Source organism: Euprymna scolopes, chromosome 1, assembly GCF_053919585.1.
Source record: "Euprymna scolopes isolate OS-2025 chromosome 1, ASM5391958v1, whole genome shotgun sequence".
In the NCBI taxonomy this organism is placed as follows: Eukaryota; Metazoa; Mollusca; class Cephalopoda; order Sepiida; family Sepiolidae; genus Euprymna; species Euprymna scolopes.
Genome location: NC_136482.1, coordinates 25029842 through 25054862, shown reverse-complemented (window position 1 = coordinate 25054862; position 25021 = coordinate 25029842). Strand labels below are relative to the sequence as shown.

Sequence of the window (25021 nt, the reverse complement as noted above, 5' to 3'; positions counted from 1 at the left end):
AACTGATGTTTGTTCGGGCTGCATATAGATTGCATGTGAACTCCTGGAGGGCATCAAATAACTTGTCAATCAATGTTAACCAAGTGTAGTGAAAGCTTTTTAGAAATTCTGGTTCTGTTGCAGGAGTTTCAATCCTGTGAGTTTTCCTTAACCAGAATAAGCACTGACTGAGTTGCATCCTGTGAACGCATGGAGACCTATTAAGGCATTGCATATATTATGACCCAGGCTTGAAGCATCTCGTGCATTTGGCAACCAACGTTTCTGCATAAGGTAAGGGAGATGATCATGACATCTGTGTCCTCTGCAATCAGTAAAACTGACTTGTATCCAGACTCAGCTGTGTGGTGAGCATTTAACAACAAGCGTGTGTCGGCTTCTTCATGCATACATTTCAATTCATCAACTTCTGACGCTGCATTAGATGTTATCTTGAAGCATCGTTCCTCGAAAGTTACAAAAATCACCTTTTCTTGAAGTTGGTTCTGTCTTTCTTGATTCTCTTGCCAATTAGTGGCAAAGAAGTTGGTCGATTTGGCTTTGCTCTTGGAGCATGCAAGTAGGCAGCCCCAATTTTTTGTGGCCAGGAATGATTTGTGAGAACGATATTCCTCTCTCTTTCTGTTCTTTCAGCTGTTTTGATTGATAAAGCATTGTACCTTTCAAACACTACATCGACTTGAGGACTTGAATCTGCCTTCCAAAAGGTGTTGGTATCTCACGGGATGATCTTCTTTGAATTTTGTCATTTGAGCATCGTAAATCGATAGGTAGTGAGCATAATTTTGCTTGTCATAAGCAAAACACCAAGGAATCATGCTGCATATTCCATGACGGTGTAGTACCCAGTTGCCTTCCCTGGAGGCAGGAATGAGAGCCAGCAGAATTTCCACAAGATCCAGATAGGACATTCAAAATGATGCCAGTGGTCCACGGGTGTTTTGAAGTTCATCTTGATATTCTGCAAAGCGGACAATGATTTGCTTTGTAGATGTGTTGTCTAGGAGTGCAGCCAAAGTTTGATTATTGGTTTTGGCACGTACTTCAGTAGCTAGGTTTATCAGGCATCGAAGTGCTGGCATGTCGCTTGTGTGATTTTCTTCTATCCACTCATGGAAACTTTTCCACATTAGGCACATCAATGCTTCATAAATGATCTTGTGGAGTCAAACACCACGGTTGTACTGTCGATCTTCAGTCACACAGTTGATGGACCCTTCCGCAATGACTCCAGCTTCGATTGCCAAATCTTGAAGTCCAGCTTCTCCAAACCGATTATCCATAATGGACAGGAAATTGCATATTGTGTGAAAGGTTCCCATTCGCAAGATCACATTCTGGAAGACTTTCTGATTTTGCCAGACAACCTCCGTCACTTTGGAGTACAAGGCTTAATTAAAAACACAGATGATTTCTGGAAGATTGAGTGCAGTTATTATTTTCTTTGTCTGTTCAAGTATTTGGTGCACAGTTGACATCTGAGTTGCTGGGGAATTAATTGTCGGTAAGTATCCAACTGTATCAGGCTTTATGTTTATGTTGTCACTTGTCAGGATGTTAAAGACTGTCCATGAGCTCATTTGTTGGTTTGTCGGGTCACTCATCCACACTAACAACCATGAAAGGTTTTTGTTCTTGGCCTCATTCTGTTTATCCACAGGATGACCTGGAGTTATAGCAGTTGGGGATTTCCTCTAACTGCAATCGTGGTGTGGTCGAATAGGTGCTATTGCAGGGAGTGATCATTTCTTGTCCTTTTGTATGACTGTGTGGCGAGGGTGTGGAAAGACTGTCAATACCTGTGGCTGAATGATGATTCCATTCACACGATGGGATGTTTCCGCTCTACTGAGAGTTTCTTCTTCTCTATCTATGTTGTCATATGCTAGTATGTTGGAACGCCAACATGTGTTTGTGTCGGTAACAAGACGCCCAATCCAGATTGCTGATCCTGTTTCTGCAAACAAAGTGCTGTGTCTATTTCTTCCAGTGTTGAGTATGATACTCCATGGCTAAAACAGTTCAGAATCTTTATGATCTCAACATTTCCAGTAAGGGTCTTCACAGCCCATGGGAGTAAAATGTGCTTTGAGGTCTTTGGGTGCTCCATTGTAACTCCATACATAAGATCTTGGGAAAACGACCATACTAGCCTTTCTGCCCAAGTTATAGTCGCCTCAGAACCTTTGTGCCCAGTCAGAAGGGTGGTCTAAAACATCTGCAACAGATCTGGTATGCTAACATATTGCTCATCAATCTCATCTGGGTGAGGGGGCCATGGTTGTTCATGTTGCTCTGCCTTAATGACATTTTTATGAAGTAACGCAATTTGGTTATGGCATGCTCCATACTCTAATTATGAGAAGAATATAGGTCAAGCTTTTCTCTCAGTGTCATTTTTTCTCTAACAAGTTCTTGAAAAGTGATACTGTCTGGAATGACCAGGAGTCTATTGTTATTTCCATGGATGATCTTTATGCATGGTCCAAGTTCTGTTTCAAGTCTGCATCGTATGTGCTTCTCAGTGTGTACCTCCATCATCGTGCATAAATAACAGAAAAGCTTCTGTTAAGTTTGTCATGTATGTTATTTGGTGTTTGGCAATCAATTCTTGTCTGATGTAGTCAAAGACCTGACTCAGACAGAGTGTACGCTTCTTCTTCATTGTTTTCATGGTCCTCACTGATAGGAAGGAAGTTGTTCTGGTCTCTCTCTTGTGTATTCTAGATAGTATGATCTGTGGTAGTGTGCTTTGGCAGCTACTAATTCACATGATGTGATGGCCAGGATTCGTTCAATTTTCTTCTGGCTTTCAGACCGTTGTTGAGTCAAATCTCTGCAGGCAGATTCCCATATTGTTTTGTCTGCTCAGAGTTCAACTGCATGTCAGTTTTTCACAACTATGGCTTCTTCTATTATATTTGGAGTCTTTGTCACAAAATATGCATTTTGTAGAATAAGTGCATGACTTACTAATCCCAGGTTCTCGGGATGTTCTTTGATGTTGAGAAATTGACTGTCCGAAATCAACACATTCAGCTTTTAGCTTATTCAAAGATTTCTTGTGTGTGAAGTCGTTACGGCATGTTGTTTCATAATATATGCTTGGAACTTCTTTTGATTGTGAATCAATTTCAAGTATTGGTCCAAATCTTATCTTAGCAGCATCAACAAGTGTCCTCCATGACTCAATGCTCTTGGATCTGGTCAAGTTTTTCCGTGGTACATATTTGTTACACAGTATACAGAGTGCAATATCTGTCTCTTGTCGCTTTTCTAGAGGTCCAAGGTTTGGATCATAGTCCTCATCTGAAGCCATACTTCTCAGTCAGATGCCTGCAAAGACAGAAACATAACTTGATTAAATACTAACTTTATATTTGCCACAAAAGGCAAATTTGGTGATTTTCACAATACGACACCATGCAAAAACTTAAAATCCCTCTAACAAAAAAAAAGCTACAACATTCGAATGTCCAGCAAGCATTTTTAGAAATGGGAAACCATACTGGATGTCTGGTTAAACTGGCTTTTAATACCTCCAGATGGTACCAGTCAGCCAGCTGGCCCATGGACTATATTGTTATTTTAGTAATAAAGTCAGTTTATTGCTTATTGACAGTCTTTATAACACATATGCTATACTGTTAATTGTATTCCAAGATACATTTATACATATATTTTTTTCGTGTGAGATTTTTCTTTTTATTTTTCATGCAGGTATCAAAAAGACATTATCATCACCACCATCATTATCACCCAGCTGACAATCAAACGATGTCTATTGATAGCTTCTGACGAGGCATCTTTTTCATTGGTTGATTAGTTCATCCCCTCAGCTACCATATCTCTTGCCCTATCTGCTCCAACCTGCCAACTGTCATCAGCTGTTGCAAATGCCCGAATTGAAATAAATGGTTCTCATTTTGGGGAAGCTCCATGTCTTGAAAAGCTTCTGGAACTGACATTCACTCTTGATCTGAAATGGAACACATACATCAAATTTGTTGAAGAGCCTCTCTGTTTAGGTACTCTGGACTGCCGAGGTGGCCACTGCGAGCTCTTAGGGAGCCTTGACATTTAAGGAACTTTCTTCTCCATCAGTGAGAAATCTGGTGGGGAAGAATGTTCTGAATATGGATTATCTCCTCTTTGTTAATCCAAGCTATAAAAGCTGTACATTTCCACTTGTCAAGTAGACGAGTACTGAGATTCTTAATTGAATAAAAGATTACTAGACAGAATCTCTTGTCCTGTTTTCATTACAGAGCCATCCGCATAAATAATCAAATTCTACTCAATTTACACAACGATTACTACACTAACATCTTACATTCATTAACCCTTATCCTCGAGTGGCTTCGGGCCTTGATAAGGGGTGACTCGAAAGTAAAAAAAAAAAAAGAAGACAGCATATGAACATTCTTTTTTCTCAATTGTAAAACTTTCAAGAGGAAGAAATTTTCCTCTTCCCTTTTAACAAAATATAAAAAAAGAAAAAACTTTCCTTTTTTTTTCAAGGAAAAAAAGTATTTTACAAAGGAGTCACCACTTATCAAGGCCAGGAGGCCACTCGAGGATAAGGATTAATGAGTCTACAGTAATCAATAGGACAATATTGTAGTAATTGTTAGTAGTGGAAATTTGGTGAATTGGATTACTTAAGAGGATGGCTCGTTAAGAATTTGTTCACACTAGACTTGAAAATGATCATATTGTAGTCAGTTGGAAAGCAGGAAAACAGAACAGAATTCCACAGGAATGCAGTTCTAAGAAAGAAGTTTTGTTCATGGAATCTATGTTTAGTTTTAGGCACAGATAAAGAGTGGGGGAAAATTATTGATAGTGGTTTCAGCTAGATGAGTGTTTTTCATGAAAGTCAGGCTAGGGGGACCATAGATTGGAGCTCAGACAAACACTTGCCATGAAAATAGCAATAAAGCAGAGACAGGCTTGCAATGTCTCTTTTGTGGGAATAGATGTACTGAGACTAAAGCAGCAACTACTGTAAAAGAGTAATAAAGAACGTGAAGAGTTGTATGCACAGTCTGTTAAGTCCAAAGTAGCTGAGCAGTGGCTTGGTTTCCATCAATTTTGGCAAATTGCAAACAGGGTCCTGAATAGAGGTGTATGCTCTATCTCAACCATCATCAATGGACCTGAGATTATCTTATCAGCATCAGACAAAGCCAAACACTTTGCCAAAAGCTTTGTAGCTAATTCTACCCTATGCGATCAGGGCCGCTAAACCCCTGTATTTTCTCCTTTGTCTGAAAACATGCTATGCAACATACAAATATCTGTTCTGAAGGCGGCTTTAGTCTCAGTACATCTATTACGTTGGAAGCAATAGAAATAGTGATTTCTGTGTGCAATGGTAGCAGCACATTCCAGAGAGAACCGTGGCTGGCTGTTGGAGTTTTGCTGGAATTTTTTGGAGGGTATGAAGCGGTCTATACGTACAATTAACCATTCCATCAGGTTTGATACTATAGAGAACACATTCTTTTTAAACATGGAATAGAGAGGTAGATCTGATATAAATGTACGAAAGCTATCCCAGTCAGCCATAGATTTGCCAAGCTAATCAAAAACCTTGATTCCAGTAAAGCAACTGACCCTGATGGCATTCCTATTATAGTGCTAAAAAAACTTCAACCAGAACTAGCTTGAGAGCTGTTTAAGCATTGTCTTAAGGAGAATCGTTTCCCAACACCCTGGAAAACCTCATCAGTATGTCTTATATTTAAAAATTCAGGTGATCGATCATCTCCCTCTCAGTACAGACTAATCAGTCTCATGTGCGTCATGAGTAAGTTTCTGGAATCTGTGTTAAATAAAGAAGTAGTCAACCACCTCAACAAAAATAACCTTCTTAGTGACATGCAATATGGTTTCCATTCTTCTAGATCTACAGCAGATGTGCTAACAGTTATATCTCATAGGATTAGTGAATCTCTTAACAGAGGCTTCCTTTCTAAGACAATTGCTCTTGACAGATCAAAGGCCTTTGATAGGGTATGGCATAAACGTCTACTCTACAAAATCTCCTGCTACAGCATAACAAGAAATGTCTTTTCAATTATTAAATCATTTCTCTCTGAAAAGTTCATAATAGTGGTTGATGAGCAGAAATCAGAAGCTCACAGTATTAATGCTGGAGTCCCTCAGGGGTCCAACTCTCTTCTTGATCTGCATTAATGATCTTCAAAATCATATCCTAAGATCATTTGTAGACATTTATGCTGACGACACTACCATCTATGGCAACACTTCAAAGTCCGTAAACGACCAAGTTCTTTCTACTTGACGAAGCCTCCATTGTAGTAGTAGTAGCAGCAGTGCTGGTTAATGCTGTGTCAATGGCGATAGTTGTCGTTGTTTACAAGGCGCGACGAAGTCTCCGTTGTAGTAGTAGTAGCAGCAGTGCTGGTTAATGCTGTGTCAATGGCGATAGTTGTCGTTGTTTACAAGGCGCAACAAAGCCTCCGTTGTAGTAGTAGTAACAGCAGTGCTAGTTAATGCTGTGTCAATGGCGATAGTTGTCGTTGTTTACAAGGCGCGACGAAGCCTCCGTTGTAGTAGTAGTAGTATTGGTCGCGACAGCCGTAGCGTTGTAGTGATGGCGAGGCTGGCGGCCCTTCTGCTGTCTTTTCCTTGGCTTCGCTAAATATAGCAAGCATGCGGACGTAGTTGTAGACAATGGTCAGTGATGAAGAAATTGCCCCCATGTCGAGAAAACTGTGTTTCTTTTGAGTTGTTATTTTCGCTACGGTGTGTAAGGCATCTAAGCGTTCTGCCCGTAATTTCGTGGAGGTAACCATGATCATGTGCCTCGACTTTGGTGCCATGGCAGCGATCGTAGAGTGAATCCCTACGTAGTCAATTTCTCCCCAAAGCGGTCAGGAATCATGAAACTTGAGTGGTGGTCGTCACGGTGACACGTGGCAGACAGTATGACGGCGTCCTCAAGTCAAAACGAGATCTAAATCATAACATCATAACAAATGGAAAAGAGGTAGCTGGTTAATTTTAATGCATCTAAAACCAAACTTCTTTCTTTACATCATCAACCCTCTGATCCCCATCTGGCATCAATTGAAGTGAATGGCTCTCGTCTTGGGGAGGCTCCATGTTTTGACAAGGTTCTAGGTCTGACCTTTATTTCTGATCTAAAATGTAACACATACATCAAATCCGTTGCCAAGGCTGCTAGCAAAATGGTGGGATCGTTCTACTGCTCCAGTAGATATTTCACTGCTGATACAATTCGCTACCTGTATAAGAGCCAAATACATCCAAGGATGGAGTACTGTTGCCACATCTTGGCCAGAGCTGCTAGAAGAGGAGTTGTTTGTGTCTGGCATGCAGGGCAGTAATTGATCCAGAGGAAGAAACACTGCCATTATGGTAAGTTGGTCTTATGGGAAACACAATCTCGTAGCTGCGAGGATTGGCGAGAGGTGAACTTGGTTGTATGCAAATTGATTGGCGTTTGTTGGCATAAAGATGATAGCGGTAGACCACTTGATAGATAGTATGTAGCGGACTATGAGGCGGTGTTGTTATTGTGTGCAAAGACCAGTGGAGTTTTGAGGCGATTGTTTCTGTAGCGAATTTGTGAGGAGTGGGTTTTCCATTTTTGTCTTTCTTTGCGGAAGCCCGAACTTTTAAATGTTGTTATCTTCCCCGGAAATTATCCTTCTTATCAGAAACTGAGACTTTTCGTATCTAACATAAAGTGATTCAATCGAACTGTTCAGCAACTGAATTGTTTTGAGCAACCTGTCTTGGAGCTGAGGAGTCTCTCTCTTCCGGAGGTAGGCGATGCTGGGTCAACCCGTTCCCTTCCTATTATTTGTTTCTGATTTTTACATTCACTATTTAATAAACATTTTTCATTGTTTTGTCTTAAAAGGGTGTTCTTTCTTTTGTGTTCTGTAATTAATAATTAATATCAATTTCTCCTAAAAAAAAATATATATTTTGTATTAACACATAGATTCGAAAAAGTTGTCAAAAAACAAATATATAACAAATAAATGTTATCAAAGGCAAGATAAGTTACTTTTCTACCTAACTGGATATATTTTTCGTGTTTTTATTCAATGTAACAGAACACGGTTATTTAGCTCGAAAAACATACAGTGTTTACCGATGTATTGGAAAATTCAAAATGGCGCCCGACACTCTCTTTAACACGGTAAGTTGAGGAAAAGATGTTATAAATAATAAACTAGACAAAATAATGTTAGAAATTCGCTCATTATATGTTACCGTGACATAAGTTGACATATATTCGGTGTTTTTTTAATAGTATTTTGTCTAGTTTATTATTTATAACACCTTTTCCAAAACTTACCATGTTAAAGAGAGTGTCGGGCGCCATTTTGAATTTTCCAATACATCAATTTCCTAAACGTCCGCCCCGCCCCGGTTGCTCTTTTTTTTCTATTTTTTTTAGGTTAAAGTACAGAATAGATAAATGAAGGCTCTCTCTCCATCTTAAGAAGGAATTTTCTAAATAATAATAATGTTATTATAAAAATTAACATAGGAAGTGGCAACCGAAAGTAGAGTCGAAACAGTAATCGTAAAGATAACTAGGAGGTGATGATGCCTGGGTGTGCTGTAGGCGTAGGGCTGAACAGGATAATAGCTCATTAGGGACTGCTAAAATTCACCACAAAATTACCCCACCCTATATGTAACACGATGTAACTTCATTATAAATTAATATTATCAGTATAACTTTTGTACCATTTAAAAGAAGGGCAAAATAAATCAGTAATAATTTTTTCCATCGAACGAAAATAATAAAATTGCGAGACGAAAATCATGTTTACATAATTGGCGCTTTAAAATAACGTTCCCATGCAGTAGACATTCCGAAAGTGAAGTCGAAACAGTAATCGTAAAGAGGTGATGATGCCTGGGTGCTGTACTGCTGTATCTTCTAGGGCTGAACAGGATAATAGTTCAAGTTCATTATGACCGCTCACCAGCGAGACAGTCCCTCTAGTATAGAAGGATGTCAAGGACAAGTTCTACTCGGAGCAACTGGCGAATCACTTGGATCTAAGTTATCGCCCATAACTTATCAGACGGTGAACTTTCAACCTTAATAGTTTTGAACAGACGGGTCCTTGTTTGTGGATTTCTCAATCTGCTTAATCACGGTATGTACGACCTTCTGCTATTACTAACTACTAATTTACATTTGAAACAATAACAAACATTAAATCAAAAATAAACACGTTACTCGTCATACAAAAAAAAAAAAAAAAAAAAATGAAATCTGTTATTTTTGCCGGTAGTTTATTCTTTTAGAGTATTTTTTTTTTCGTAAACTGCTTCGGATATTTCCAGAACTAACTTTATTTGGCTCTTGCGGAGACTATTGTGCATGTGCACTGCTTCGGATATTTCTGGAATACTTGTGGCAATTAAATTGCACTTATATATATATATATATATATATATATATATATATATATATATATATATAAACAAACAAAGCAACAAATCAAGCAATTGTGAGATTTTAATATATTTTAAAATTAGTTATTTAATATTTAGGCGCTTTTTAAAATAACAGTCGACAAATCGATCTTTTTAAATATGTTGGTACTAGTGTAGTGTAGTGTACATATCGATCCGTGCTGAACTGCTGAAATAATGTTATTTAGAAAGCTATTCTTAACATGGGGAGTGTGTTTTGTACCTATTCTGTACTTTAACCTTACAATTTAATAAAAACAGATATCATTAAACTTGGAAATACGATTTAAAAAATAGCGCGGATCAATAAGTGCACTAGCACCAATATGTTTGGTGCTAATGCAATGCACTTACTGATCCGCGCTATTTTTTAAATCGTATTCCCAAGTTTAATTAAAGTTTTATGATTTTTTTTATTCAATTGTACAGAATAGGTACAAAACACCCTCCCCTCCCCATGATAAGAATGGCTTTTTAAATAATAACGTTATTATTTCAGCACGGATCAATAAGTGCACTGCATGAGTACTAATCATAGAGTAGAAATTTATTTCTTGCTGAATTTCGTAATTTTTTGATATATTATTATTTTCGACATGACAGTTAAGTACGTAATATTGTCTTTTTGCTTAAAACGATATATTAAAAAATCGATTTGTCGACTATAACTTAACCATATTTGTTGGAGGGGGGGGATAAGTGATAGGGATCAAATTTCGGTAAAATATTACCCGTTGTAAACATGAATAAAAAGAAGAAGAAAAAAAATGTATTTTTGTGTGTTCAATTCAACATCCTAGAAATACGTGGAAAAATTAAACAAACAAACAAACAGTGCTTATGCAGTCTACGAACCGACGAACCGCTAGCTAGAATTTTCAAGTTAAATTCAATTTTTCCGGTATCTTTTGTTGGTACTAGTGCACTTATTGATCCGTGCTGAAATAATATCGTTATTATTTAAAAAGCCATTCTTAACATGGGGAGGAGTGTGTGTTTTGTACCTATTCTGTATTTTAACCTTACAATTAAATAATAATAATAAAAAAAACATATCATAAAACTGGTGCTAATGTAGAGAGTGTCCGGGTCCGCGCTATTTTTGAAATCGTATTTCCACGTTTAATTAAGTTTTATGGTATGTTTTTTTTTATTCAATTGTAAGGTTAAAATACAGAATAGGTACAAAACACCCTCCCCTCCCCATGTTAAGAATGGCTTTTTAAATAATAACGTTTTTTATTTCAGCACGGATCCGGATCACTCTCTTTAATTAAACTTGGAAATACGATTAAGAAATAGCGCGGATCACTAAGTGCATTAGCACCCTTTTGTGTATTAAATTGTTAGGTGAAAGTACAGAAGAGTTAACAAAGCTCCCCATCCTCATGTTAAGAATGGCTTTAAATAATAACATAAGTTCAGCAACGTCCATAAAGAGCATGAGTACCTTGATTTTTGTCCAACTAAACCAAAAACTTCACCGTATTTTCAAAAGTACCGTATTTTCAAAATGATCGATATATTTCAATTTAAATAAAATAGTTACTCGTTCTGTCCTACGTTATGTGGTGTCCTCTGAATTTCGTTTTATTGTAAAGTGAACGCCCGCTTAAAAGTCTAACATTTATTAATAAAAAGAAATACCAGGTATTTTCAGCGTGTTCACATGTAATTGTGCGAAATCTTATTGGCCCCCCGACAAAAGGAGGGTGGACCTGTAAATTCACCGTTGTCCGTTCGTCCGTCCGCACTTTTCTAAAAAAACTACGCCTTGGAATTTTTTGAAATTTTGCACAAACATTAAACATGATATGAGTAAACCGAGAAAACTCCGGTTGTCCCCTAGGGATGGCTTTCGGGTTAACATGGCTAAAATTGACACTTTTGTGCTTATAAAAAAAAATTGATGTCTTTGATTTTTATAAAACTTTCTGAAAAGTTGTAACTAACTGATTTCTACATAATTTTGTTTGTCTATACTTTGCAATAACTCTTGGGTGTGCCCCAGGTGTTCTTTTAGAGCTAATTTGGGACTATTTTACCATATTTGTCCAAATTTTTCTGTGTCTGTCTATTTAGCAGTTTTGCATGGCGCTGAATTCAGATTTAAATATGTTAAGGCCTTGGGGACTTTTGGGGCTAAATGGTGGGTGCTGGGGGTGCAAATGATGCACTCAGTCATTTCTTGTTTTGAATGTTGCAGAACTCAAATTTACATATGTTAAGGCCTAAAACTGCTCCGTTTGTTCATTTTCACCAGGATTTGATGTCGTCTGGGGACTTTTAGGGCTAAATGAGGGGGGGGGGCAATGCTGAACTTAGTCATTTTTTATGCCTCGTTTACTGTGCAGTCACGAGAGACCATGCATGCTTCAGTGAACAAAAAACAAGTGAAGCATTGCTTCACTTGTTTTTTGTTGAAATCATATGTGGTTGTGAGGGGTGGGGCAGTGAATACAATTTTTACCCAGTTTAACGATTTTGAATGTTTTGACGGGTCTTTAGCCAATTTCCCCTAAAAATGAACCCGTTCCTACTTTATTTTTCAACCTCTCCCCCCTTCTCCATTTTTCCTCCTAACGGGGACAGAATTAGTCACTACGTCGATTTTGAATGTTGGCAAAATCTAGCTCAGAAAAAAATATGACTTACCCCAGTCTAGAAAGATTTCTGAGTTTGTTTTGCAATCCACAGTGATCAAAAATTCAAATACATAAATAAATGTTGTCAAAGGCGAGATAAATTACTTTTTTACATATCTGGAAAAGGTTTTAGTGGTTTTGTTCACTCTAAAACGTTTAATCGGCTTGAAAACATATAGTGTCTAGCGTTATGTGAGAGCAAGAAAAATGGCTGTGATTTGGCTCCTAAACTTTAAAGTTTTGAAAATTACTTAAAAATAAAAATGTTATACAAAGTACTGTTAGAAACTCAGCCAATATATGTTACTGTGACAGTTTTTGACCACTTTTCCGAATCACTGTAGACTGTAAAACAAACCCATTTCTCTTTCACTGACCGAGGACAGAAAAGATGAAGGTATAGTAATGTAGTATGATAACACATTGCTCCAACCCAGGACTTTGTTTTTCTACATGTCTTTAATTTCCTTCTAAAACTCAGGTAAATAACAAAAATGCTGGCCATCAAAACGATAAAGTGTTTAAAAACAAAAAAAACATTACCAAAGGCAAGAAACTGTTGTGGTTTCAAAATCACCGCCTCCATTTTTTCTTTCTTTCTTCACTCCCGCGGTTCTCTTTGCCGTCTCTTACCTTAAACAAAGAACGCGATTGGCTAACACGAGCTAAACGTATGAATATATCTGGGTTCAGTGAATACATTCACCTTCCCTTTCTTTTTATCATCGACTTTGCTACGCACATCGGAATTCAAATATATCAAACAAAACAGGCAATTGACTCTTTTACTTTTAGACTAAATTAATTTGAATGGAATCAACAAACTCCCAATCTACTATTGATTGCATAAATTTTGTTCTGGAATTAGAGTCGTTTGTTTGTCTTATTGGGAGTGACACCACTAGATCATGCTGGCCAAATGAATACAGCTTGTTTCGGCCCAGTCAGGCATCTCAGCCGGGCAATAGGACGAGGCTCCCGAAGCGACGACTGACACTACCAGTCACGTCAACCAAATCCACCAGCACTGAAGGATTCCAGCAGCAGCAGTGACAGCAGCCGTCTCAGCAGCAGTTCAAACAGCCCTTATCAGGGCTAAACAACCAGCCCTTATCAGGGCTAATAAGTTTTTTGACTAATGCGATTCACTACTGCTTGCCTCCTGAGACCCACCAGCAGCAAACTTCACTCCCAGTCTCCAGGGCTTCTAGCTTACTCCAGCGGCTTCCTGCTCATTCCCTCAGCCTTTCAGCCTTTGGTGCCTCCAACTTGCTCCAGCACCTCCAGCTTCCTCCTGCATCTTTCCTGCAACCTCACTTGCACCTCGCCCCTCCTGCCTGCAACGTTTCTTGCACCTTGCACCTCTGGTTTGCTACCTCGCTCGCACCTTGTTCCTCCGGTCTGCAACCTCACTCGCACCTGGCTCCCTACTGATCATCCGTTCCTTAACACTGACCACTACATTCTCAGTGTCGTCCGTTCCTTAACACTGACCCCTACGTTCTCAGTGTCGTCCATTCCTTAACACTGACTCCCGCGTTCTCAGTGTCCACCCTCTGTTCTGGATTGCCCTGACGTCCAGCCGGTCGTTCCAGATCCAGCGAGCAACCCTGAACTATGCTACGTCTAGAGTACCTGTTCCAGACCTCCAGACCTTAGCCTCCGGTGACATGCGACCTTCCAGGCGACCAGCATCCAGATCATACGATTTTTTTGCTTCCTTTGCAAATAAAAGGCGAACCTTCGTCTTTAACCAAACAACCTGTGTCTGTCATTCTTCTTTGCCTTTTTGCTGTTTACTTTTTGCCTGTGTCTACCTTGTTAGTTATTGGGTCGATTGTCTCCGGACGACCGGCCCCGCAACAAAGCTACTCTTCTACCTACATGGATAAGTTTTTTGCGTGTTAACTTATTTTAAACTGTTTATTTACTTTGAAATTAAAATAGTGTTGCATCTTAAGTTAGAAGACAAACAAATGGCTAACATTAGACGATAGTTGCTCAAAAGTCGAAAATAAAACATTAAAACTCCTCCAATAAATGCCAAAAATTCTCCTTCCCCGTAAAGAGAGAGGGTAATAGTTTATGCACAGCTGTTTGTTCTTGAGGGCAACTGAAAGTTGTTCTTCATTTAAAGTTGAAACTAGTGCATTGAAACCAGTTGGGAATGGATTTAAATTACTTATAATAAAATTTATTGAATATTAGAAAGTACCCAATTCATAATGGCAGCCTTGTCTGAAATAGAATTTTTCTTTTTTTGACAAATAATTTTTCACCAAATCGTTTAATTATTAATAAATAATAAAATCAAACTTTTTATGATTGGAATTAAAACAATATTTATTAACAAATAATCAAATCAAACTATTTATTTGTAATAATTAGAATATTTTTATTTTATTTTGAAAATATTTTCAAATAGTTTGATTATTAATGAGGTTCTTTTACAGAATTTGAACCAAATAGGCTCGACTTCCAATTAAACCTAAGACTTAAGTTGAAGTAAAAAAAAAAGTTATTTTTTTTTACTTTAAATACAACTCAACATTCACCATTAAATTGCTGACTTGTATGAGTTTTCGAGTATGTTGAAAACGAATATCACATTTAAATTTATGACAGACAAGTAATTTTCTGGATATTAAGACCTTTATTATCCAATGTAATCCTTTGTTTTCACTGGCAACCATGTTTTTTTCCCAACCGAACAAGTACTAATGCGCATGTGTATTACAGTTCCCCCCACATCCCCATGTTATGAATGGTGACGGGTATCGAAATTCATCAAATAATACATTGGAAAAAAAAATGTCTTAATTTTCAGGAAACTACTTGTCTGCCACAAATTTGAATGGGGTATTCGTTTTCAGCTAACCCGAAAACCCAAAAGTCATCAATTTAAAAGTGAGTGTTGAGTTGTAGTTAAAGTAAAGTTCCATCCTCCTCAAAAAAAAAAAAAAAATAAATAAAACAAAAAAAAAACTTTTGGGTCCAAATTCTGTAGAAGAACCATTAATAATTAAACAGATATAATTATATTTCAAAATAACAAACCTTTAAGAAATAATAAATGCAAACTTTTGTTTTAGATATGACTATCAAGCTGCTTGGTATTACCTCATCATAAAATACGATTGAATATATTTTAATTTATGAAAATTTCGTATTTATTGAGCCAATTCTCTATCAATTATTGTATTCTCGATATTGTAATCAATATATATTAGTGGCCACTCAACGTGGTCTGCTCATAAAACGCTTAACTATGATATCTTAATTCATGCAGATTTCATATTTATTATTATAGAGCGAATGATTATTATATTTTACTCAATATATAGTAGTGATTTCAAGAGTTAAAAAAAAATGACTTGGGTGCCCTCAGCTAGAATCAAAACAAAAACATCTAGCACTCCTGTTTATTTGTTACGATCTGAGCCGCCAAAGATGGATATCAAAACTCTAAAAAATTAATCAACATTAACGTATAAACGTACATTTGCGCATGCATAGAAAAGCAGTTTATGTTGACTTACGCCTGCCAAGTTCCAATTTATTCAGTTTTGACTCTTAGCAGCTATTTTTACCGGCTAAAAATCAAACTGAATTTGTTTCACAGGTCTGAATTCCCTATATATCAAATTTCAAATTTGTAGGCCACAAATTGACAGAGTAGTTTGGTAGAGACCATTCCTCATAGACAGACATGGTCACATTTATATATCTTGTTGAAATTTGCATTACTTCCGGTATATTGCAATAGCTGATATGAGTTGAGCTTCTTGGTGGAGATTTCCTTTACGCATGCGTGAAGGTGCCTCATTTCATTTGCAAATGCGTCAATATAAGTTTGCAGTTTTATATTTGTTCAAACAAGACATACCTTATCTTGTCTCAATGAGAATTGAATGGGATGATATTTTCTGCTCCCTCTCTTCACATAATCATTCTTAGCTACTCATGAATTCTGTGGCAATACCCTTAAATGGGACCTTTGAATTATTTCACAGTTTGGGAAACTTAAATGAACTCTTATGTGAACTTTCCACTTTGTTGCGATATGTTAAATCGCAAATCTATTTAATTCTTGACCTGCCTCGGTCAAGAAGGATTACCATGGAGGCCAACTACCAGCTGTGAAGCAAATTTTAAACACAATGTTTTCTGCAATGCTGAATTGAATCAAGAACAATATTCTGACTTGCAGGTTTCATGTCTTCAAGAGTCTTTTCTCTCTGTTGAAGAAATTTCCATTTATATATATATTTATATAGTCATCCACATACAGTACTATTTCGCTTTATCACAGCTCATCAGTGCGACTAGACAAGCAACTACCTCAAGCCAGGATCAAAACTCAACCACCCAAACGACAGTCGGTGCTTCTAACGGTTATGCTATTTGACTGCTGCTATGCCGGGCAGTGAATTAACATGTTTTGACTTTGTCCAAATGGCCAAGCTCAATTTGTTTACACAAAAAGCATCGCTTAATATGCTAATGGCAGTTTGTATATCACTTACCAATTTGCTCAACCCAAGATAGGGAGCATTAAATTCTGTCAAAAACTATGCGTCCTAAAATAATTGGGGACCTTTTCTGATTATTAACACTGATTTGCAATTTCCAATTTGAGATACAGCAGCCATTATGAAGTGGATATTTTCTATTTTACTAAAAATCCATTCCTTAATAACAGTAGAAATGCAATGACATTTTATTTATTCATGAAATATTTTTAAACTCGAAATAAAAACCAAACAGCTGATGTCCTAGTCATGTTGTTTGTTATGCACAGTGTGATAGTTTATGTCATTGTTTGATGTATAATAATCTAATTGACTTATATTTTTCATTGCTAAGGTTTAAAATTTATTAACTTTCTGTAGATTGGTGATCTTTTAAACCAATACATTTCGGGTGAAAACATTATTACGTATTTATGTGTCATGTTGAAATTAGTATAAGTAAAAAAAAAAATTACTAAAATGATTCTGCAGAAAAATACAAATAAAAATCGAATTTATCAAGTTTTATCATACGTTTTAATTTGAAAGAGCTGTGTGACCAATTCAGTATGACAGACTATCCCTCTTGATTTAAATTGACTTAAAGTAAGGGTCAACCATTTTTAAACAATGTAATTGTGGACGATTTTTTTTTTGTTTTTTTTGTAAAAAAATAAATCAAACACATCTTTTACTGGATCACTTTTTGTAATATTTTGAATTTATACTAATTTCGACATGACGTATAAGTACATAATGTTTTCACCTGAAATGCGTTGCTTTAAAAGATTACCCATCTACACCAGCACCTTATAAACTTTACTGTGCTATAATCAAAATAATAATAAAAACTTATGAAAAAAAAAAAAAAAAAATCTTTTATCTTGTAGACAACTTAATACTGCGACTAGACTATTTGGAGTTAATCCAGAAAACTACTTAATCATTAAAACCTTGCCATTGGCTGCAAGTGTGTCATGTTTTCCGTTTTATATAGATTTTTTTTTCGTTTATAACATTTTTGTTTAATATAAAACTGACAAGGCTATCTGCCTTTGCCTGGGTGCATGGATAACACAATAGAAGAAATAAAACAAAGTATGTAACCACTTTTTTGTTTCCAAATTAATCACTATGTTTAAATTAAAAAAAAAAAAATTGGTTACTCGTCCTATGCTATGTGATAAAAACTAGGTGATCAGTAATACTAGAGCTTATCCAGTTTGACTCCCAGAAAATAAAAAGAATGGTACAAAAATGTTATATACTTATAGGTTAGATTTTTAAAAGATAGGATGCCAAAAATTATGCAACTTCATCCAGTATGTTTTTAAACAAGAAAAAAAAAATTTAACGGCGAAATAATCATATTTATCAAAAAAATAAATAAATAAAAAATAAATAAATAATAATAAAAAAAAAAATTCTCTCCCTCCGATTATCTCTTCTGGTAGCTGCTTCAATATAATAGGAAAAGAAAGAATGCAGAAAAGAAAAATTGACTGAACATTGGATCTAATTTCAGTATAGTTTTTCTAACTTATAATGAAATTTTTCACTTCCTCCTTATTCTAACCTCATGTTGAAAATTCTTTTTTTTTTTTCAACATTATTTTTATACATCTGTCTCTGAATGCGCTGTGCAATTCTGATAGGTTGCACAGAACCATTTACTTTTGTTTGTGCACATTTTTACCAATGCTTTTTTTTTTCCAGCATTTTCATAGAAACTTTAGACTAGATCAAGAGTTTCTTGTGGAAGTGTTTGTTTTTTATACGGGAAATTTATGTAGAGTTACCATAAGTATTAATAGGTATATCTGTAATTTGCACTCCCTATGGTTCAGGATTGTGCAACCCTTGCTTCACATTTACACATGCATCCACCCTTACAGGGTATATCTATTATCTCTCAAGACCAAACAGAGGCCATGACTCCCTTTTCTGTATTATTTTTCTTATGTCCCTCTTACCATTGCTGTAAATATATATATATATATATATATATATATATATATATATATATATATATATATATTAGTGGCCTGGCAAGCAAAAAAAAAACCTAAGCAAAATTCAAAGGAGCAAAACTAAAGCGGACTTGCCAGGACAGTATATATATACAAATGTAAGCAAATTTGGGCATATTTTATTGATTTGAAAATATAGATTCTTTTTTACCAATTAATCTTCAAAAGCCTGCAGATTTGCGTGTAGTTTTGTCCCATAGAACCAAAGATATGAGTATTTAAATATTCAATTTGGCTACGAGTGTGTGTGTATGTATATATATATATATAGAGAGAGAGAGAGAGATATAATACCTTTTTTTTGCAATTTTTGTAAGTTCGAAATCTCAGTGACTAATGATCAACTAATAACCTGAATTGTGTAGTGGGCTATGTGACATTTGCCATTAAGGTCGCACATTAAGGGGATCATCCATCATCCAGAGCCTATTTTTGCCACTTTTTACAGCCATAAAATGTTTCGGTAAAGGTGCAGTATCTTTCCACTCTCAAAAAATCCTTTAAAATTACCACTAAAAACGCCCCCTACCCCACCAAAGGTAGCTATAAAATGGGTGTCTATTTTACATTAAATTATTATAGAAAAGTGATCCCCCACCTTTTGAAACTATAAATTTTTCATATTGTGGAAACTACTTGTTTTCTGGAATTTTAAATGTATCGAAATTTTTTAGGGTGGAAAGATACTGCACCTTTACCAACGTTTCAATCATAATCATTTATTTTCCTAGTTTTGCGTATGAATTACAAAATATCTGATATTTCCACAAAACCTCTGACCTTGATGGAGGGGAGACTAAAACTTGCTGCTATGGTTTCAAATGATTTGAAATAACAAAGAGAAGACTTGATTCCAAATAGTTCTCATATGCTATATCTCCCCTCTTTGGTTTTCATACATAAAGTAAATTACAGTGTATAAGGCTTATTTGATACTGGAGATATTCATAATCGTACCCTACTTTAACACATGAGAAATATTTAGAATCAAGTCTCCTCTTACTATTATTTTAGATAATTTCAAACTATAGCAGCAAGTTTTAGTCTCCCCTCTATCAGGGGCAAAGGTTTTGGGGAAATATATATATTTACACAGGGTGTCCAAAAAGTTACTGAAAAGTTTTAAATGTAAATAGATTCTTTATTTTTGATATCTTTCTGTAATTTTAACACGATCTGATTAAGACATGGGGAGATTAAAAAAAACAAACAAAAAAACAAAAAACGATGCAAAATTCAAAGAATATTTATTTATGAAAAATAACATCTTAAATGGTGCCCATTTTCAGCTTTGCATATTTGTGTTCTTTCCAAGATATGACAGATTGCAGAATCTCTGGATTGCTATTTAACTCCCTTATTTCTTTCCTAATGTTTTCCTTCAATTCTTGCAGGATTTAGGGTTTGTTAACATAGACTCTTTCTTTAAGATATCTCCATAAAAAAAATTATGTTGTGACTTGGGCTATCTTTTACATGAAAATACCGTCGATCAGCTCTTTGAGTCAAAACAATTTCACAACTTGTGTACGTTGTTCAATGCTATACTTATCCATAATTAATTTCAAAATTAATTATCTGTAAAATATCTGAAATGAAGAAAAAAATAATTATTAATGGTAAAATGACAAAGATTTTCAGCTCTTCAGTGACTTTTTGGGCACCCTGTATATATAAATATATCTATGCTTTTAGCCAAATTGAATATTGAAATATTCATATGTTTGGTTCTATGGAACGAAACTACATGGAAATTTGCAGGATTTTTATTCCATGGTTAATTTTATGACAATTACTAAAAAAAGAATCGATATTTTAAAACCAATAAAATATGCCCAAATTTGCCTACATTTGTATATAAATTGATCTGGCAGGCAAGTTCAGGTTGCTGCTCCAGTTAGCTCTTCTGTGGCCTTGCCAGGCCACTAATATATACATTTTTCTTCATCATTCTTCTTTATTCATTCTGACCTTATGTATAATATAGAAAATGCATGCCTACCCTTCTGTTGGAAAAGAGGCTTCAAAAAATCAAATCAAATATTATTTTTCAAACATTTTGAAATTTCATGTGTTTGTGATTGTGAAAGTAAACTTGGTAGTGATAAGAGTTCGAAACCCCAAATCGTTATCTGTCTTAATTGTACCTGCTGTACACAGTTTATCTCTAGTGCTCTTATGCTTATCAAAGTTTAGAATTTTACTTCAATGTTTAAAAAATAACATTTTGTACTCTGATTCAAACAAACCTTAGCCTTAAAAATAATGAAACAGTGAAGACACCAAAACTAACCCAGCTAAATTATTATTGAATGAATCAAATTGAAAGTACTCAAGAAAAATAAAACAAAAAATCTATGGAATATACATTAAAAAAAAATACATATGCCAGTTTGATTGAAATACTAAATCGACTATTTGAAAAATTGAATACTAAAAATATTTTTATCAAGTAAAAGCATTCACTAATAAAAATAAATTCCCTTGCACCACTTTTATGCCCCTTATGAAGAATAAAATCAATCATTGTAGCAGCATGGAATCTATATTTTTTATTTATTTATTTTTTTATTACATTTTCACCCCAAACAAGGCACATTGCCACTTTGATGTAGGGGGCTACTATCAGGGACATAAGCTACAGGAGTATTATATGGGGAGTTGGGCAGCAAGATGTCGGTTCACATTACACTTGAACTTCTGCATGTCAGTACACTTGGGGAACCAGGCTCTCTTACATCTAGGGATCTCAACTATGAAGGGGTGGGATTTTGCTGCTTGTTGGGTTTGTCGGGGGTATTTACGTCGAGGGGGTACAAGTGCTTGCAATTCATCGGAGCATTCACTGTTAAAGTACTTGTAGAACAGGCAGAGGGATGCTACATTTCGTTGATGGGACAGAGGCTGAAACTTAGATGACAGTTCAAGACCTATTAAGTTGGCGACTCTGTTTTGAACCTTGTTTAGGAGCGAGAGACTAGTAGCAGATGCACTAGCCTAAATATGACAACAATACTCCATACATGGGCGAATGGTGGCCTTATAGAGGTACAGAGTACTTTTGGGTGTTAGTAGTTGTCCAGCACAGTAGAGAGAACCTACCTTTTTCACAGCAGTCCTGGCAATGCTCTCAATATAATTGTTCCAACTCATGTTTCCTATGAACGTTAGGCCGAGGAGTTTAAAAGATGTACTTTCAGATAAAGTCTTTGGCCATTTCTATTGGTGGTAGAGAAGGTTTCTTGTAGTGATTGAAAAAAACCAGTTTAGTCTTGGCAGCATTGAATGTGACCATCCATTTTTGTCCCCATTCCACTACAGATTGAAGGTTATCCTCTTATGTTTCTGCCATTTCTTTAGATATGTGTTCATTTGTTTTCCTGTCATGTCTGTTATAGAGCGTGGTGTCATCAGCATATATACCCATCTCAGACAATTTTGTCAGGGAGGTCATTTATGAATATTGACTGATGTTTATTTTTGGGAAACTGCAAAGATCTACGCTTACATTTAAATTGTTATAAAAACGTTAGAAAAATGATTACAAGCAGATAAAAACATGAATATTGAACGAGAAGAAAACATTTAAAGAACACAATATATTTATATACAAAATTACAATTTATGATGGAATATTGTTTTTCATTATATTTTAGGGATAATCTTTATTACTGCTATTACTCAGCTCCCTTAAGCCTTGGAGAGTTATCTCCCATTACATAGAATGGTTTCCTCCCATACACATTACTTATTTTTATTTTTATGGACGTGTACAAATAATATCTATATATTTATTTATAGATAAAATAGTTATCTATGGACATGTGTACATTTCATAAAGTTCTGTTAAAAATATTGCGAGAAATAAAATGTATGTGTTCGTGTCTCTATTTTATGAGTGTGTAAGGGCATTCGTGTGAGTGCATATTCCTTTGCATTAGTGTACGTAAGTGTATGGATGTGTTTGTGTGAGTTAAGAAATATCATTTTCCCAAAGGGCAGAGAGACGAAAACATAATGCTCTTGTTAATTGTGTGTTGATTCTTTTTAATTGATTTTCTAGGCGAAAATCTAAGCTTAAAAAATATTTTATTGGCTCTAGAAAAGGGTTTTGATTGAATGAGGTGTGGTGGATGTAGTTGAGATCATCTCACGTGACCACTAATTTTACTTTGTTGCTAAATATCTGGGAGGTGGTTTTGTGTAATTTCTGTTTCAGATATGATTTTGTGGTGTGGTATGTGTTATTTTACCCACGCCATTGGTAAGTTAATATTATAGGATTTGAATGCATTATTGAATATTGGATTCCTGAGAAGCGAGAGATGGCGATAGGGGTGCTGCAAGTGTTGTTATTGAAATGAAATATTTTGATAGCAAATGGAATGTATTGGGATGGATGCTTTCGACTGCAAAAAAATGTGTTAGATAAAAATAGTTTAAGACAATAAAATATAACGGTTAAAACTTAGATCAGAAAAAAAATGGGTTGGAATTTTAGTTCATAAAATACAGTTTAACAAAACAATAAAGACTGACCCTGTTATGTGATGTTAGTTAATGAACAAAGAAATGGTTTATCACAACACAGACCAAGCAGAGTTAGTCAAAGTCAAGACTGACTTCAGTTTAATCACTTGAAGGCGTAAGACTCTAGAGAAATGTAAACAACTCCAATAAAAGCTACAACCATGAAATAAAGTTATGTGACTTATAACTTGGTCATTATGAGTTCTGTTGGAGGAAGATGGTATTCCTTGTAGCTTGGCAACAACTAAGAGAGTAAGGAACAAGAAGATAAGGTATGTTTCCCTTTTGTTTGGTGTGCTACAGACTTGTCGTGGAAATATGTTATCTTGCATATGTTATCTGCCCTGGTTGTGAACCATGTTTTAATATGTAAACACCCACACTTGCAAGCACACCACGCTGCAAGGAAATACAGATAACAGCCATTAAGGGAACAGTGTCTATTCTTAGAAGAGCCGTTGGATATAAATTCAAACTGTAATAGAATCAAGTGTTAGCCCCAGGAAGGAGCCCCTTGATCTCTTCAAATTAACAAAAGTAAAATAAAAAAAACAAAACATTATACATACAAGTTGACACACACACACACATATATATATATACCATTATATGTACATCAACTGCTATGCAACATGTTAGTTTTCTTGTATTTCAGTTGACATGTATACATATGCATCACAAAGACACTATATTATCCGGATACACATACATACATCACAGAGACAAGTTATATATGCACGTATGTATACACCGGTTAAACACGGCTATATAACATGCCAATCCTTTACAATGATACTAAACCTTGTGTCTAGAATGCTTATCCCAATTTTAAGCCAAATCCAGTACATATTTTTATATATATATTATATATTTAATTTTTATATATAGATATGTATTAGTCTGTAGGTATAAAAATAATATGCATTTAAAAAATATTACAGTTATAAAACCCTTTTAAGAGAATAAAGTTGAGCCCTCTTTAGAGAATTAAGAAAAAAACCCCCAGTCAATTTTAGCACAAATACAACATTCTGAATTCTGGTCATTGAATACTCTCTGATTATTTACTATGTATATTAATGCAGCATTTATAGGCACTTAATTTCCATCAATTATTGTGTTAATAGCTGGCAGCCTTGAGGTAAGATGCTAGTCTACATAGTCAAGGGGGACTTTGTGACTGGGTTCAAATCTCCTGACCAGAAATAATTATCACTTCCTACATTAATGATTGCATAAGTAATGTCTATAGGTATAAAAATAATTGTTAATATTTATTAGAAAAATTGTGTGTGTGTGTGTGTGTGTGTGTGTGTGTGTGTGAGAGAGAGAGAGAGTAATGACAATTATTTTTAGCTTGTTGCAGTCATTTTAAGCTAGCAAGCTTACTGTACATGACTTCTATAAAGATTTTCACGTCAGTTTGTCCTTCACCTTATTCTGGGTGATATCAATTTCTCTTCCTCCTATCTTGCTACCAGACATATTATGCCAAATTATCTATGTAAAACTTGAGCTTATTACGTAGTGTTACAAAGCTTATTCTTGGTTGGTACTTTCTCTGTCTTTAAATAATCGATTGGAATCTGTGGAAGCCAAAGCTTCTTCATATTTTCTTTGTGTTTATGAATACGTTCACTTCATGCTTAACTCGACTTCTGCTGGCCATTCTTCTAAGGCAATCCTCCAGAATTCATCGTAGCTAAATTTTGTAGCCATAGTATCCTTTTTCTGTTTGGCAGCAATAAGCTATACGTTTATCGCCCTCTGTTGGAAGATGTGACACAAGTTCAGGATTATGGGA

General features: G+C 35.6%; 2 protein-coding genes across 2 annotated transcripts in view; one reads left to right on the top strand and one right to left on the bottom strand.

Annotated features, from left to right (window-relative positions):
* Positions 1 to 1487: 1487 nt before the first annotated feature.
* On the bottom strand, positions 1488 to 9023 carry LOC145287891 (uncharacterized). Its single transcript, XM_080135855.1, has 2 exons — positions 8847 to 9023; positions 1488 to 3336 (listed from the first exon to the last, which is right to left on the bottom strand). Exon 2 carries the CDS (start codon positions 3317 to 3319, stop codon positions 2876 to 2878), a length of 444 nt encoding a protein of 147 aa, XP_079991981.1. The 5' UTR covers positions 3320 to 3336; positions 8847 to 9023; the 3' UTR covers positions 1488 to 2875.
* LOC145287829 (acyl-CoA dehydrogenase family member 10-like) overlaps positions 8988 to 25021 on the top strand; it is a 116429-nt gene continuing 100395 nt past the window's right edge. The window contains exon 1 of the mRNA XM_080135735.1: positions 8988 to 9179. The gene's annotated coding sequence lies outside the window, so the exon portion shown is untranslated. The remainder of the gene's footprint in view (positions 9180 to 25021) is intronic.

Bases quoted from the DNA above. Each gene is read 5' to 3' on its own strand.
- LOC145287891 (XM_080135855.1), bottom strand. From the start codon at position 3,319: ATGGCTTCAGATGAGGACTATGATCCAAACCTTGGACCTCTAGAAAAG.